This window comes from Sipha flava, unplaced genomic scaffold (assembly GCF_003268045.1).
Source record: "Sipha flava isolate LNK unplaced genomic scaffold, YSA_version1 308_pilon_pilon, whole genome shotgun sequence".
Classification (NCBI taxonomy): domain Eukaryota; kingdom Metazoa; phylum Arthropoda; class Insecta; order Hemiptera; family Aphididae; genus Sipha; species Sipha flava.
Window position 1 is genome coordinate 92,454 of NW_020272985.1, and position 18,730 is coordinate 111,183.

Below are 18,730 nucleotides of genomic sequence, written 5' to 3' on the forward strand. Positions count from 1 at the left end.
ATTGTTTTCGTTTTCCCGTACACCCGTATAGCATATACATACATGTATTGTAATACACTTGCATTGTTGAAAAACGAATTATGATCGCGAAAAAAAAAATCCCAAGGCCAACCCATGACGGTCGAGAGGGTACGTGACCTTCGCAAAAAGGACCACAATCACCCGCATACGCTGCCTTCGAAACAAACAAAAATATTGTTGGGGCACGCGAGCGTTCGATAAATATTTATTATTTCGCCTTCCATCTCGTCGTTGTACTCGCGGCCCCTCCGTGTTGCCAACCCTTGAGCCCGGTCTTCTCGTCAGCAGCAATTAATTGATTTCGCCCACGAACCAAAAACAATAATGCGTTCGGACCCGGAACGCGATTTTTTTATTTCCAATAATAGCATTGAATACGTACTCGTACGATATAGGTGGTAACCGAATGTTGCGGCAACCGCGAACAACGGGAGATAGGTACGCGAAAACTGATGGGCGAAACAATGAAGAAACCATACGCGGGTATTTCGAACATGTTTTGAAAAACCGTCGACCAATGGTATTAATGAATGCAGTTGTTCCATTTTATACCTCCCATAATTTGCACTGTATAATATTTGTATGTAGACTAGCCGGTGCCCCACATAATCCGTTGGCATCAATAAAAATTTTCTCTGAATTTATCTTTAATAAATTATTTTTATGTTTCCCAACACACAAGCTCGTGACCGAGTACTTTTTCCTTTTTGTTTTTTTTTTTTTTTTTTAATAATCTATTAATTTTTTTTATTGTGGAATGCACCAATAAATTACTATAACACATGCCGCTGTCCAAGAGATGCGTATAGTACTAATTCGTTTTATAGCACATATTTACAAAATTTTTTCACGGATTTAATAACATCATAATATGCTTATTCTTCATTATTGCTTATATTATATAGTAGTATTATGATATAATACAGTCTACGTTAACCATTTGATTTATATTTAACTATTTTATTAATTAGTTAATTAGCTCTACGAATATTGGAAGGGACTCGATTATGTTTGAATAATATATACTTAATGAGTATTAACCGTGCTGAAAATATCTAAAATATTTTCTCAAATATTCCGCCGTCCGCATAAAAAATAATAAACTACTATCCCACGCCATGCTTACGGATAGTTTTGACATATCTTCTCGTGAATTTATAATCTTCACTGGAATAATTATAATAATTATTATTTCACAATACAATGTGACTTCGAAAGAAAATTAATTATTATATTTTCAATTCGAATGGTTATCAAAAACATCCACATAACATTATAAGTTATATTTGAATAGATTTCATTTTACACTGATCAGTTAAAAAAAATCATTTTTTACGACACGTGTCATATTAAAATTCATGGAATTCAAATTAAATTAAATCTAAATTTGATATATTCGTCTTTCATCATAATCATTGTGAAAGTTTAAAAATGTCTGATATGCAAAAATTACGGTAGTACTTAAAGTTTCGTTCAAATTAGTTTAGATTTTTTTTATTTTTATTTTTTAATTTTGTACCGGCTTTAATGTATTTGCTAAAAGTATACAGCTTTATAAAATACTTTTTCCCAAGTGTAATTCATCGTTTGTTATGGTAGTCGTATTTATTTGAACTTGGATGCAATTTATTGCAATTTAATACTATGATTTCCTAGTTACCATTACACTTGGATTTACGTTTGTAATGAATGAATTTTTGTTCAATATTATATCAACAACATTCGTGAAGAAACTCTATTTCAAACTAGAAATGTTAATAAAAAACTAATGCAAATTTTTTAAAGTTTTAATATTATGAAAAAGTTAACTTTGCTTACAATTGTTGTACTATAAAACACAAATTTACTTATTTAATTAATATAAATAGAACGCTTATAAAAACGAGATATTATATTTAAATTTTCGTCGAAGAGAAAAAATCAACGGAAGGAGTCTAAAAATAAGCCATTTAAATTACCTTCTGTATCGAGTTCCTTTTCTTAAAAATTATTGTTTGAAACTTTTGGTTAAGTTTACTTCCAGAAAAGTGTTAACAAAAAAAATACCTTAATCAATTTGTTAAACTAATACATTTTTAATTTCACATTAAGGTTCAAAGATTTTTCTAGAAGTTTATTTAATAGCGTAAGAAGAATGTGATTATACTTCTAGATATTAATAAACGTGTGTAGGACCTATTCAAAACTTTCCCTTTCCCAATAAATCAGTCGTTTTGATTGCGAAAAATAAAGTTAAGCGTTGTTTGTCCGAGTCATAACTTATTCTAACTTCGATAAGTGTTTTTCTATTGTGAATAATAATTTTAAATTTGTCAATATATTTCAATTTACGTTATAGATATTTTTGAAATAAATCACCTTCACTAACAGTTAAAAATAAAAATGATACATAACTTAAATTATATTATTTTTATGTTATTGAATATATACTGGACCTTTTTAATATCAGTAATACTGAAATATAGAATCTCACATAGTATAGAGACAAAAACAAAATGTTAGACATGCGTACAAAGTATAACAAATATACATAATATGCAATATACCTATTATTATATTCTTACGTATGGATATTTTATCGATTATGGACTTTGAACGATTAAACATTTGGTTTGCTTTTAATGTATGATATCGCATACTTAACCTTATAATAGTGGTCATTTTAGTATTTTAACATCATTCTTGTTAATAAATACCGTATATCTATAAAACATAACTACTTTCAGTAGTTTGCGTGTGTATGTATGCTGTATTATATTTTACGAACAGACGTAAAAAAGATACTGTAGTACCGATAAAATAAAATGGCTACCAAATAACTACAATCAGGGCTTAAAACCGAAAAAAAATTTTCTGATTTCGATTTCTGTTCCGGATATCGGTATTTATGTTTTCTGATTTCAATTTAGGTTTTGGATAATGGTATATATTTTATCCGATTTCAATTTTGGTTTTGGATTACGGTATTTTTATTTTTCGATTTCGTTTTTGTTTTTGAATATCGGTATTCTTTTTTTCAATTTTGGTTTCGGTTTTAGATTTTAGTATTTATTTTTTTTCGATTTCGGGTTCATTTTCGATTAACTTTTAGTAAAAGTTATATTGATGTAGAATTTATGACAAAACATACAATATTCATGAAAAATTACAAATCAATTAAATTTATTTTTAATTCCGAAGTAATATTATTAGACATTTATAAATTATACACCTGTCACCATAATATACGGCCTAACCTATTTTATCATCCTGTTTATTTATAAAATAAATTACCAAAGTACTTACATAAATTTTATATCTAAACAATTATAGTTATATATAAAATTTAATTAGATCCTTATTAATCTTATAAGTTATTAGTTTTTAATAGTTATTAGTAGGCTTAGGGACTTATAGATCTAAAATATACACAGATATGCATGCAAATATGCTTCTAAATTCATTAAAACAAGCATTATAATATGCATTTATATGCATTAAAAAAAAAAAAATGACCATATAGTACACAAAATAAAACATATCCATTGGATTTAAATGTATCTTTAAACTCCGAAACAAAACTTTGTAGTCGGTTACTCGTAGACTGTTGTACTTTTAGCATTAAACAATGTTACAAAATATACGCCTATGACGTTCTACGTATCATTCGACGTTCTTTGATTGCAAGACGCAAAAATGACGGATAATAATCGACTGAACTGAACACTGATAATCTATTATTCTATATCGATTATTATCTTTATCAACATCCAGTCGATATCCAGCGGGTTGTACGGTCGATACGAGAATATTGTATTATTTAAACTTACACAAAAATTATAACAAGATATGAGAGGTTAGGTTAGAGGTTTTCTGATAGCATATTACTGGAAGTAATAAGTCCTCTTAGTAAATTTTTTTTTCGATAGGTTGAAATATGTATATATAGTTAGGTTAGTATGTTATATGTATCTATAGTTTTAATTTTAAATTAGAACAATTTGTCAAAATATGCAAAATAAGCATAACAATTTAAAAATATGCACTCTCTTGCATAATCTATCAAATATGCAAAAATATGCCCATTCAAATTTTAGATATCAATCATGGCACCAAAAAACGAATTTATTTCGCACTCTGCTATATTTAACAATAATTAAAAAAATATGCAAATTCTAGAAGCCCCTAAGCCTAGTTATTAGTTATTACTTATAATGAGTATATAATATAATACTTTTTACATAGTACATATTATAGTCTAGACTGAATTTGCAATTTAATCACCCGCATCTCACGACTCTTATATTTATACTATTATTATTATATTTATATATATTTATATTATTCCTTTCGGACAACCCAACACTCCTCAATTGACCGTATTTATAACAGCTTGATTATTTAAGTTTAAATGTGATATATTAATTTTAAATTGTTTTCGGTTTTAAAAATCGGTATTTATTTTTTTTTCGTTTTTGTTTTTGGTTTCAAATATCGGTATTTATTTTTCCGATTTCGTTTTTGCATTCAAATAACGATATTTGGTTTTTTTTCAATTTCATTTTTGGCTTCGAATATCGGTATTTAGTTTTTAAGATTTTGATTTGGATTTTGAATACCGTTATTGATTTTTTTCGTTTTTGATATCGATTTCGTTTTTTAACGGTTTTAAACGGTATTCAAAAACGGTATCAAATATCGGTTTCAAGCCCTGACTACAATACACATACTAGTAACATGGCTGTTCTTATCAGAAAATCGAAGAAATCCATCTAAATTATGAAATTAACAATAATAACAAAAATAAAAATATAATAAAAATAACAAAAAGAATAACAATGTTGTTAAAAGATCATTAGAAGTTTTACCAATTTTTTTATACCGACTGGTTTTGATTTTGATTTAAAATTCGTTTGATATTACTTATACAAAATGAATATTACTAAATCGGTCAAAGGTTTAAATCATAGCAGTACTTAATGCCACCAGCAAAATATAAAGTATGAATATTTACGTACATATTTTATAAATAGTAAGCCAAGTAAAATTTAAAACTTATGAATCTTATTTATATAATTTTTTAATCAAAGTTTTTTCATAATTATTGCTATGTAATTTCTTGGCTTTTTGTAAATTATCATCTTTTTAACTATGTACTTATTCTTAGTTTTGCATAATTTTTTATCCTTAACCAAAAATGAATAATGTTTACTGATGAACATATTATATCTTAAGAAAATTGGATCACTTTAAATACGATTTTTAACCATGAATAAGGCGAAATGAAGCTTATTTTATTTTAAGTAAATTTACCAATCTTAACTTTTAGAAAATCAGTAATTTAAATTTTATAAATTACTGTTTTTTGCAATCATTACTCGTCTCTTATATTAGTAAAAAAAATGTATTCCCACATAAAAATAACTAACTACATATTTTCTTGGATAAATAATTTATATTTCTGAAGAAGAAAAAACTTTGTAATAGAAATATTTTTAATAGATAATATTATTTCACATATCGAGTTCTAAAATAAAAATGTATTTTCTTAATATTTAATAACAAGCTCTAGAATTTCATTATTGGAGAATAAGAATGTAATATTAAATACATATTTAATAAAATAAAATAAATAATTTGGTATCATTGTATGTTTGAGCATATTATAAATATGAAATTAAGCAAAATGTGTATGTGTGGGAAAAAGTTAGAACAATTAAAATAAAAAATATGTCATACATATCTTACAAATGAAAACAATTTAAATTGCAAAAGGACAGTTGAACTACATATAAAAAAAGGATTTCCGCTAAGATTAATCGAAAATGGTGTTTCTCAAAATGAAACTAGAAAGATATATGAACCAGCCTCTTTTTGAATTTTAAATATGTAATCTTCTCGAAAATAATGGAAAGCAATGCATGCTCATTTTAATAAATGGTATAGTACGCGTATGGTAAATTTTGAATTCAAGAAAAACATTTTATATAATGAAAACTCAAGTGTAATATTTTCAACAAATAGTCAGTGCATAGTTAATTTTTTTCTTATTTGTTCAATAGTTCCACGCTTTTATTTATGGTACGCCCTTCCCGTCAAGCATCTATAACAATTAATAATTTCCAACGGAAATGCTTATGACGCTCAATCATAAAAAAACTGTAATGACATATAAATTCAAGAATTAAATCATACATAAAATCTTCTATAAAGAAACATATTGTGTTATTACTAAATATTTTCTTTTCAGTATGAATGTAATATTTTGTTTGTGCACGGTATAAGATGCACTTCCGTGTAGAGACGGCTTGCATCCAAACAATAATTATTTATTCATAACGAACCGTTCGAGTGCATTGTAATGGTTTTTGGTTTTTTCCAAAAGTTTTATAGTCTCTATAACCTTTGTTCTGTCAACAGTTTGGTAATTTTCAATAACCTTTTACAGTGTTATGACTCCACCGAGTGTCATTTATAAAACAAATTCACATTAATAAACTTAGGCCATATTTCGGGTTCGGCTATTAAAGAACGTGCATTATCCGCAGGCGACTGCAAGCGGCACAGCTGCATACAATTATTCCCTAAGTTGACCGAGATAAGTTTATTTTAAAACGCGATGATATGTTTATCGTAGGAAAAATGGGTAATTACACCTAACCCAAGCGATGCTCGTTTGGTATACATTTTGGGTTGCAAAGAAACAAAAACTACTGTGGCCTCGCGATATAATGTGTTATAATAATTCACTCCAAGAATTTCATTCAAGTCTGATCTAAGCCACACAAACCATTTGTGAAAACGTAGAATATTTTTATCTTTTTGGGCTATAAAAATATATTTAAAGTGCATTGTGGTGTTTAAATCAAGTGTATAATTATTATAAATCGTTTTTTTCCTCCGTCCATGCCAACAATTTAAGAGCACAGACCCACGTGACGTGACGCGCAATTATTAATCGTTTTATTCCCATAGCTTTTCGATCGAAATCTCTGTTCATCATCATCGTTTCAACATACGATTAATGTCACGAACAAGTCTAAACACTTATTAACATTTTGCAATTGTCGTAATAATAGATAATGAATAGGTCGTAAATCCTGCAGTTATTTCGTCAATGAAAGACTATATAAAAAAATAAATAAATAAATAAATGAATAAAATATGTGGTATGTGGAAGTAAAATGAAGATAATACGGCACGAACTTGTAATCGATAGTTGCTGTATTCAGTACATCTAACATACTATCAAACAATTCAGAACACCGTATAACATACATATATTTATATACACTGGCTTATGATTGATAGAATGTACATGCTTTTGCTTTTTTGTATCCTTTTTTTTTTCAACTTCCATTGTGTACGAAAACATTACACAAAAACCTAAACTTTTGTAAAGATTCTCCGTTATTTTGATCTATGTAAATGTATTATAAAAACATTTTTAAAACCGCGACGTTTGCAAAAATAAATATTACGACACGAAACAACGAAACGCCAGTATGTTCCTAAGAACAAATAAAATAGTAATGATATTATAAATAAATATATAATGTCACGGTTTTGCATAGCACGGGCGCAATGGAGGTTGATTCTGGTGATAATTTTAAAGCGATACATACAAGAAAAAAATATTGTCGCAACTTCTAAAATTTCCAATAAAAAATATCAACCACATTATATGATGTATGATAATAATATATGCAGTAAGATTTCATTTTTGAATAACATTTCCACTGCGATATTGAATTGAATTTTGTGTTCAATTCCATATAGAAATTAAAATTCCCACACACACACTTATAATAAAAGATAATCATATTGGAAAAGATGAAAACTTTATTCGAAACCTATATATGTAGAATTATGTTATTGCATTTAAATATTTTATGAAGTTCAACATATCATTCAAAACTTCTAATGCTGAATACAAAAGTATTTCAAAAAGATGAACTATAAGCATACACATATAATACATACACATTATGTTGTATGAAATGTTTTCCTAAAGAAATAAAGGCTCCATTTGTCTGTCGCTGGCTCGTCAAACACACTTTACAGACGACTGAACCGGAATGCATAAGTTTAATAAAGTTACGTAACATTTTTATCAAATCAAAATTAACTTCCGTAAACCATATTATACATATATTTCATTTCAGTCAAACTTTCATCAGCTCGATTTTTCAGTGTACTGGTACGTTTTTAACCTCGATCAACTTATGAACGCTATTTTTAGAGTTAAAGAATACTTAATTTATAGCGATAGCAATTACTCATGTATAAATGGTAGGTTGGTAAGCCAGTGGTTATAAATAATTAAAAGATTATTATATGATTTGATTTTTTTATCGCTAAAATATTGATACGAATCATACACAGTTTTATCGAAAATTAACAGCCAATGTATACTATTTGAGTTATTATTATTATTATTATTATTTTATTTTTGTTTATTTATGGAAAATTTATCCGAAATAACTTTGGTGTGAATAATTCTTATTTTACGTTCAACTGTATACCCCTAACTTCATAATATTTGGGTAGGATGGCATGATTTATAGTTTATTGAACGAAAATTCCGTTATCCTGATCTGGTTTAATGCATTTCTTTTTTCGGAAGGTTTGTGTCATTTAATGTGTCAGCTAAAGACGATAATTCAATTTTTGGACGTCATTTCTACTAGTTGCTTATCGTACTCAGTATTTTCAATTTGTTTGTTGCCAGATACGTTGTAGTAATCACTTTATATCAATTGGTTTTCGTATAATCATTTTTTTTTCTAATTATTTATGTGTCACTAACAGAGTTCGCATTAGCAATTTTTCTTCTACTATACGAATTAATTGTAAATAATTAAGTTATAAAATGTTTCCGACAAAAATGTGTAACATTTAGTCATTATTGACATACTTTCAAATTGATTGCAATTTTGTTGATATTTTTTTATTTATACAGATAGTATTATTTTTATATTTTAATATTATTATGGGTTTTATTTACAAAAAAAAAAAATGTCCACAATCCACCAAACATAAAATCATATTGTTAAATAATTATAGTATAATTCGAATAATAAATAAAGCTAAGAACAAATTATGTTTGAAAATCATAGTTCAACGTATTCTTCAAACAACTCGTAAACTTCATGTCATCGTCTTGATCTATTAATTTTAGAGATACTTTGAATTTAAAATTATTAAGAAATTCATTACAGTCCAATACATTGATGTATATAACTTATACGAATGTCAGCATAATTATTAATAATAAATTAATAATATTTTAATTTAATCGTAATTTAAATTTTTTTTATAATTTTAATGGTTTTTTTTTTATTATTATTATTTAATTTACCTTTGTCGTAAACATAACACCAAGTTTTAATGGTTACAAAATTGTTTTGTTAAAATTAAATGAACTATAAATAAAAATATATAATGAAATTTTAACCGATGTTTTGATATTTTTAGTCCAATTTTTACTATTCTTGGAAATATTTTAGTGTTATTGAGATTTTACTAATTTTTCCTACGACACCATCTGAGTCTTGGTCATTTCTTAAGTTCGGATAGTGTAGTCATCAACTTTTATTTTTCTAACGATATACAACGAAAAAATGTTAACTATACATATTATTTGTACTACGTAGAATAATATAAACGAATTTTTAACTATTTTCTTTCGAAAGATTTTTATTGGTTTTCTTCATTATTAAGTTAATTTATTTTTTTTTTTTTTTATTAATAACATTTCGACAATTTGTTTTTGATGTAGGTATTTGAATATTTTAAATATTTGAAAGGTTGGTAATTATTTTTATGTATTTTGTATATTCGCGGCTTAATCAAGATATCTTGTAATATTTGATTTAATAGGTTAAATAAAAAATATTCATTTTAAATTATTTTTTAATCTAACATAACGACAATGAGCTATCGAAATCAAATTTTAAATAATTTTTAATTTCTTTGAATAATCAATAATTTAAAAATACTTTAAATTAAAAGTCTTAATTTTACTATATCAATTACTTCTCGAGCACATTTTTCGCAATCTAACAATGAGATATACCTTTAACGGTTACACACAGATATTAGTGATCGAACCGACTTCGATATAACAAACCATGTTACATCAAAACGTGTTAAAATCCGGAAAAAATAAAAAAAAAACGGTGATCATCATTTTTTTTTATTTACTATTTTTTTTTTTTTTTTTTTGACGCCATTTCACTATTTATATTTTTTTTTATGTTAATTTTCAGCAAATGTGTAATATAATATATTTAATCGACAGTCTGAAAATTGCGGACAATACGACACCGTCGAACGAGAAAAAATGACATTACAACGTTGTCCGCATATCAAATCTGTTATGCAAAAGTCCACGCAAGGACGGATCAACGTGTAGGCTTGGGCTTAAGGGTGCCTTTATTATTATAGGATTCTCATTAAGTATTATATGGAACAATGGCGTGATGCCATAACAACGTGAACTGATTGCGACGTTTTACATAAAATTTACTATTTTCCTTTACAACAACCTAGTTCATTGTTACCACCGTATTATCGTTGATATGTTAATAAATATTATTATATGATAATTACTATTATTTTCATTTAAAATCCGTTTTTCTATTGACATCGAAGATGATAAAATGTTGAAACATTTTATATGCATGCGTTTAATTAAAGAGTCCATTGATTCATGATATATAAGATTATCTCTAGTAAAAAAAAAAATGTCAATGATATTTTCTCAACTTAACGGTGGTTTTGAGAATGTACTTGTCTATAAATCGTAGAGGTTAACGTCCTCTTTTGGCTCTCAAACGCATAAAAATCTATTTGAATTCTACAACTCCATCAACTTGATTGAATGCGTTATTGTTTTTTAAATATTGAAAGTGAACTTCTTTAAAATTTATATTATACTGATATAGTAACTTAGCATACTTATTTAACAAATTTAACAGATATTTAGTAAATATGCGCTTTATTTATTAATTTAATAAGCGTTGGATAATCAATTTTGACAAAATTGGATATTTCAACAAATTTTGAATATGTTCTATAAGTAAAATATTGTATTACTGAATTATATATATTAATTTTAGTGACTCAAAATGTTTACAGAGTACTTATATTAACAGTTTATAGACATTTAACAGGTTTTAAAATATTTTAATCAAACTTAAGCTAATTAAAATCACGATATTTTCGAATTTAAGTTAAGCCTATCCTTTTAAGAAATTTAGTTCTTATATCAACATTATCAGCCATCATTATAAATATAAATTAATCTCCTTCAATCTCTTTCACTCAGAATGTTTTTTTAATTCAGTTTGAGTCGTTTTTTTTTTTTAGAGTTTTATAGATCTACAAGATCCTAACTCTAGTCATTACATACTGCGTAATATATCATAATTATGTATCACTTGTCATTAGCGGAATAATGCGTCTTATAGTTAATATAATATTATGCCCTATGCATAATATTTTAACTTAGAAGGTTTTTACTGAATCCCAGTATTTTATCCCATTATAAAAATGTTGCGTATGTTTTATCTTGTAAATCGTTTTTAACTATCGAAATCCTTTGATTAACCCAGCGATTCCTAAACTTTTTCAGCCATGGAACCTTTTTTTAAACAGTATTTTCTCGTAGATCCCCAAAAAATATTTAGTATTATCTAAGTCTTATTTGCCTGTGTTTAATGAATTATATTACACATGATATTTATATATATATATTTGTATAGAAGGAAACTCAAAATGAGATAGTGTACATTTAATATTATATTTGTATACAATTTATCTAGCCGGGAAATAACTGGAATGGGGATGTATATTATCTAAAATTAAAAAATTATATTTTCCTATTAGTATTTTATAATTGTTTGTATACGTATCGGTGAATTATATTTTAGTGACGGAGTCTCATATAAATATAAACACTGTAGTTTTTAATGAGGATCAATAATTGTTAGGTTTTTACATTTTCTATGTTAAAACGATCGGAGCCATTTAAAAACGATTGCGGAACCTAAGGGCTCTACGGAGCACTGTTTGGGAACCACTAGATTAACCAACGAAGTTTATTTTATGTTATTCATCGTCCAACATTGTGTGACTTATTGTTTCAGGTGCGTAATGCAACAGCCGTATTCATCATCAACCTCAGTGTGTCAGATTTAAGTTTTTGTTGCTTCAACTTACCCCTTGCTGCCTCTACGTTTTGGTACAGATCATGGATACACGGCCAACTGTTATGCCGACTGTTCCCATTGGTTAGATACGGGCTATTAGCAGTATCACTGTTTACCATACTGGCCATCACCATAAATCGATACATTATGATTGGACATCCGTCATTGTATCCAAAGTAATTGAATATATATTATACATATAATATATATTATATTAATAATTATATATTATATTTATATATATTATAGATATTTATATATATTATATATTATTATAATATATATTATCGTTGATTAAAAATCATTGTTAATTTTATTTTTAACTGTTCACTAAAGTATACATATTAGGCCTATATTTTTAATTATATATTCAAAATTGATAATAATACCGTTGTACAAAATAACAAACGAATCAATAGATCATATTGTACCTATCTAATTATATTTTTTTTTTCAATTTAATTAAATAATTATATTTAAAGTGTATAAATGAAACAAAGTATATACTGTTAATATAAAAACTATCTTTGACTAAAATAAATACTTCAGAAGTTTTTCTTATTCTAGAAGTTGTACTCTGTCTAAGTCGAACTATTTGAAATAATTAATTGAAATAACGTAAACAAACACTATTATTTTTATTGTTTTACAATGCAACAGATTAAGTATATTAATTAAAAAAAAACTTTTATGCTGTAAATACAATTTACTTTAAAGAATTATTAATATCACGATGAAAATGTGTTGTTTTTTAGGTTTAATACAATTCTTTCTAGTCGCAATAATTTTCAGTTTAAACAAACTACTAAGAGATAAAAAGTAACAGAAAACGACTTTTTTTTTTTTTGACAGAAGTTTTTATGAATATTTGAAATTTCCTACTAGTCTTTATCTGTCATCGTTATAAAAATACTTTTTTTATGTAGTAAAATGATAAATATTTGAATATTAACTCATAAGACCAAAATTTCTTATGAAATTGTATTCTTTGTGGTGCATAAATTTCATACTTATAGATATAATAATATTTATTATTTTTTTTATTTTGCAAATGCAACATGAAATATTAAACAATAATAACGTGTCAATAGAAAACTTGCGGAGAAAAATTACTTTTGGTCGATTTTCAACACGTAAAACAGATTACTATTGCATGTTAGTCAGTCATGGTTGTTCATGAATGATATTTACCATTGCCATTTATAACTGATCGCGTGGGTGTTTTTCCAACGTGAAATCATTTGCAATCTTTGATTTTTAGAGCATACTTTTTTTTTTGATTTAAACCAGACAGCCAAAACTAAAACCATAAGTAAATTATTACAATGTTCTAAAAATATATATATCGATAAATACAAATGTAATAAATGTATTAAAACAAAAGTAATTAAAATCTAATAAATGACATAAATTCACTGAAATTAATAATTGTATAATATAATAAAAATGTATCTTTATACTTATACCAGATAGGAAATAAAATCAAAAGCGAAAACTGTTAAATAATTAAGTTTGTCACTATTATTTTAAGTATTTTATTCGGCATAGTAGAACAGGATGCATTCATAGATACTGAGCCTCAGTCTCACCCCGTCCTCTCATTAATTGCTTATATAATATTCAACTTTTTTTTTGTATATATCTGTGCAATATTTGTATATGTGAAGTCATTATCCTCTCAAAGTACTAAAAAAAAAAAATTAAAAGTTAACCATAGGTAAAAAAAATCTAAAAGACATTTGAAATATGTAGGGTAAATTTAAACAATTTCAAACCATGTTAAATCCTATATACAGGCCCATTACTACGTGTTTAATAAATAATTTTTATTTTTTCAATATTAAATGTAAAATTAGGTCAGAACAAATAATTTTAAAAATATCATCTAATAACAATAAATAATAAACCAATTGTGAACAGCGATTTCTATATTGAACTCAATTTAAACATAACAGCTATTGAATTCGAAAAATTACTTTTGAGCTCGGTTCACCAAGAGTAAAGTTAATATGATATTGAAAAAATGTATTTACTTATATTTCATCGCCGTTTTGTGTTATATATTCGCAACTTTCTGGCAAGAACTACAGAATTCAACGACCTACTCTTCTAACGTGACATTTCTGTAGAATTTCCAATCAATAAATGTGCTGAGTGAAACATTTTAAGCTTTTTACCACTTTAAAAGACGTTATTGGGAGAAAGCATGTAATAAATCATAAAATAATGTAATACATTTTCAAGGTTGATCACTTTCATACGTGGTACCTATTCATCCAAAGAGAACAACTTAATCATAAATTAATTATTTATAACGATATATTTATAATTTATTCTGCTCAATTTTTTTAAAGTATTCGATATATATATATAAACTTTTAAGGCAATTTCGAATAAATTTTGAATATAAAGAACATTATCAACGTAAACTGAAATTTAAAAATTTAATTTTCTCGTTATCTTGAACTTTCCATTATTGGGTACATCAAATTACTATCTATTGGCAATCATTAACCATGATTCCGTCTGAGTCGATACTCGATGCTTTAAATTGTTTATATATACCCGGAATCAACAGATGGTAGCCCGTAAATGAATTTTAACTAGTCCACGGACAAGAAGAGAAGAACCCAAAATTTAATGCTTCATTACTACGCACGATTATAATAATAATTAATTATGTAGGTAATTTGTTATCTTTATACTTATTAGATTTTTTCGATAGCTTCAAAAGTACAAGTTGTGAAGCATATCTTAACATTCGTTAGTTTATTCGAATATATATTATCTTATTGCCTGTTTTATAGTTTATTTTAGCCAATCAGCATTATAAAATATAATATGTTCAATATCTTCTTTGCATTTTGACGGCCTGTGAATATTTTCCGAATTTTTAATGCGACTCTTAATATTGTGTTGTATAATACAGAAAAAATATTTGGTGGTGGTCCCTGGTTTAAACTTTCGTCAAGTCTGATTACCAAAGGATATAATAATATCAATTCTTTCGGGTAACTGCTCTTAAAATATGATATGTTCAAACTTTCGACTGGAACTTTTTTAGTTAATACCTACTGGTAGGCATCAGTCATTTTAAGAAAAATATCATACTCCAAACACACTCATAATGATTACTAAAAGTAAATATTGAATATAAAATATAAAATCATAAATCTATCATAGTGTTGAATTCATTTTACTTAGAAATATAAAATCATCTGTAAACCTGTCCCAAGTTCAAAACCGTACTAGTTTCAACGACAATTTTACGCGTAATATTCGAGGCTAATTACATTTTAATCGACGTAGATTGAACCCCTTTGCAAAAAAAATGTTTAAAAAAAACGTTGAACACGAACCATTATTACATGCTGTGTTTATTTTATTATCATTCGCGATACAGGTTGTACAAGAAGTTCTATTTGGGCGTGATGGTGACGGTGACATGGGTAGGCGGTTTCGGTGCGCTGGTTCCCACGTGGCTGGGCAAATGGGGCCAATTCGGCTTGGACGTGACCGTCGGCTCGTGCTCAATACTGCCGGACTCGGTCGGCCGGTCACCAAAGGAAATCCTATTTATGGGCGCATTCGTGGTGCCCTGTCTGTCCATCGTGGTGTGTTACGCTCGGATTTTCTACATCGTGCGGAAAACAGCGCTGAAGTCGCGGGCTACGGTGACGAGCAACCCGCGGCATATGATGAACTCCAAGCCGTCAGACACCACGGCCTACTACACCCTGAAGACGCGCTTCAAGGTGCCCGAGATATCCACCGACTCGGCAATCGGGTCCAGCACGGCTACTGGCACGTGTTCCACCACAGACTCGAAGGAACAGAATTTCCTGTCCCCACACGACATCGTCGCCGATGCCAGTTCGTCCGGCCTCGAGGAGAGCTATTCACCGATATCCTTCTCCGAGCGTAGAAAGTCCAGGCGACGCGACCGTTCCCCGTCATCCGCTCTGAATGCCACCATCACGCAAGTCGTATCCGCGGTGAGTCTGAAAAATATTTATACTGATGTATTGAATGGCCAACGTCATTTTCACTTTTCTTTTTTTTTTTTTTTTTTGTTAAAAACAACGCAATTAAACCAACATTACTATAAGTCCGTGAACAACAATATATAATATGTCTATTGCATGCGAGTTATTATGCAATAAATTTACAATTCCAACGTAGAAATGTACAATCTGTAACACAACAGTGTTATTTTAGAGAGCAAATAATATAAATAATTGGAATTATGTACACTTAATTACTGCGCCTTTAGTGTATCAAATATCATAAGTATTCAAATAAATTATTATTATTTTTTCCATGACAATATTTTTTCGAAATGGTTTCTTTGAGCTTCGAATTTCTTATCGCTAACAAGAAAATAAATATAATAAAATCATAGTTGATACTGGTATAAAAACTTAAGAACCAGCGTAAAATAAAAATAACTCTTCGGTCAAATACATAAATGAGAAAATAATTCTTTGTTAAGGTATACTGATCGCATAAGTAACCCGGTTTGTTTAACATCATTCAACATATATTACAGTATTAACGGGTTCAAATCCGTGGATTATGGTTTTTTCTCTTCATTTATATATGTATACTTTAATGTTGATCCTTTGTAAAAAATACCAACCATTATCCATAAGTCTAATATCGTTTCGACAAAATTTTTTATATACCATAAATTTTATTTTTACTATATTCTCTAAAAATATTTTTGTAATAAGCACGATTGATAGTTTAACTTTGGAACTATACAAAATAATAAAGTAAGACGAATTAAATAATAAAAAATAAAATGAAATCATGTTACACATAAAATAACAACTTTGCTTTAGACTATTTTTTTTTCCTTTCTACTCCTTAAATAACACCAGACATTACACGATATTACGAGAACAAAATAAAAAAAATTAATTAAAAAAATTACACAACGTTCATATTCAACTCGGATACGGAAAAACGTAGACACATTTCTTTACGTTCGACTGTTGAAATTTATTTCCAATCAAATTGCTTTATTTTAATTGAACAAGATTTTAGTTTGCAATTATTGTACTTAAGTATTACAAAATTTTGTTCTGTGATAATTACGAGAACAAATTTAACACATTTTTACTTATGAAGCATATCGATCTGATTAATGATAATTAACGTTTACCGGCGTTGCTGATGATGTTCTTTATTCTCTTCCGAAACACTTGAGTTTAATTAAAATATGCAATTCAAACGTTGAACACTGTACACTAGTTTTTTTGAACCATAGACGTTTTATAAGCTTTTAATGTACAACGGACATTGTTGGACAGGTTTTCCAGACGAAAGAAGACTCTTCTCCGAGGACCCGAAAACAAAGCACGATAGGCGTCGACAGGATGTCTTCGAAAGACAAAAAGCTGCTAAAAATGATTCTTGTGATATTCGCGTCGTTCGTCACGTGCTACTTGCCAATCACTATAAGCAAAACGTCGCACGAATTGGACGACTTGCACGTGCTAAACATCACCGCGTACGTCCTCATATACTTGACCACGTGCATCAATCCGATCATTTACGTGGTCATGAGCTCGGAATACCGACAAGCATACAAAAACCTACTGATGTGTAAAAGTTCGTTGGAACAACAGCAAACGCACAGAGGAGTGACTAAAAAGCTGTCCGGTGCATAATACGGTGTTATATTAAAATCTAGTTACGTCGAGTTTAAAACATAAAATAAAAAAAATAGGTTTAAGGTTTAAAGCGTACATGGTAAGACTAATTGGAAGATTTATACCGAATAAGTGTTAAACAATGTAACAATATAATGTTATGTGTACACACGTGTGTGTTATTACGCCCGTTAATATTGGCCCCTTTGTGCTGATCGATAATTATCACTGCCTTGAATGAATAGTTTTATTAGTATAACAATTATTATTATTAGACAGTATAAAACAAAGACATCGATTTTTCGATGGTGCAAGTGTCGCCAGTCACACTCGACCCCCTTGTGTAAATAATACAAAATATTGGAAAAGCGTAACCGTAAGGGGACGGGCGCAAGCTAAAGCTCCGCATGTTTAGAATATTTGACAAAAAACCAGACCTCAGAAAATTATTTTATCAAAAATAACCCCTTATTTAATATATATATGTATATATATTATAATTATATACAGGGTATATTATGAATATCTGACGTTTTCACATACATATTATTTCAGTTACAAAATCTGTCATGTGATGACGTCATAGCGACCGGTAAAAATATCCTAAGAAAAATATCCGTGTAAAAAACATTAAAGAAACCAATATCATACAGTAAAAATATTTGTAAAACAACAAATATCCGAAAATACGATATTCGAAAAATTAATATCCGTCGGAAAAATATTTAGAGAAAATAATATAAAAATATATTAGTGAAATGTTATCAATGGTCTGACTTAAGTAATAAATTATTGTACTAATATTTATAGTTAAATGTTCCATAAATATTAAATCATATTATACAGGTGGTATATTAC

At 27.8% G+C, this 18,730-nt stretch overlaps 1 protein-coding gene across 1 annotated transcript in view; it reads left to right on the top strand.

Annotated features, from left to right (window-relative positions):
* Positions 1 to 18,043, top strand: part of LOC112686450 (G-protein coupled receptor moody-like) — a 40,134-nt gene extending 22,091 nt beyond the window's left edge. Inside the window, exons 3-5 of the mRNA XM_025558722.1 lie at positions 12,153 to 12,391; positions 15,619 to 16,210; positions 17,531 to 18,043. Of these exons, the coding sequence (XP_025414507.1) occupies positions 12,153 to 12,391; positions 15,619 to 16,210; positions 17,531 to 17,890 (1,191 nt within the window). The 3' untranslated portion in view covers positions 17,891 to 18,043. The remainder of the gene's footprint in view (positions 1 to 12,152; positions 12,392 to 15,618; positions 16,211 to 17,530) is intronic.
* Positions 18,044 to 18,730: the final 687 nt, after the last annotated feature.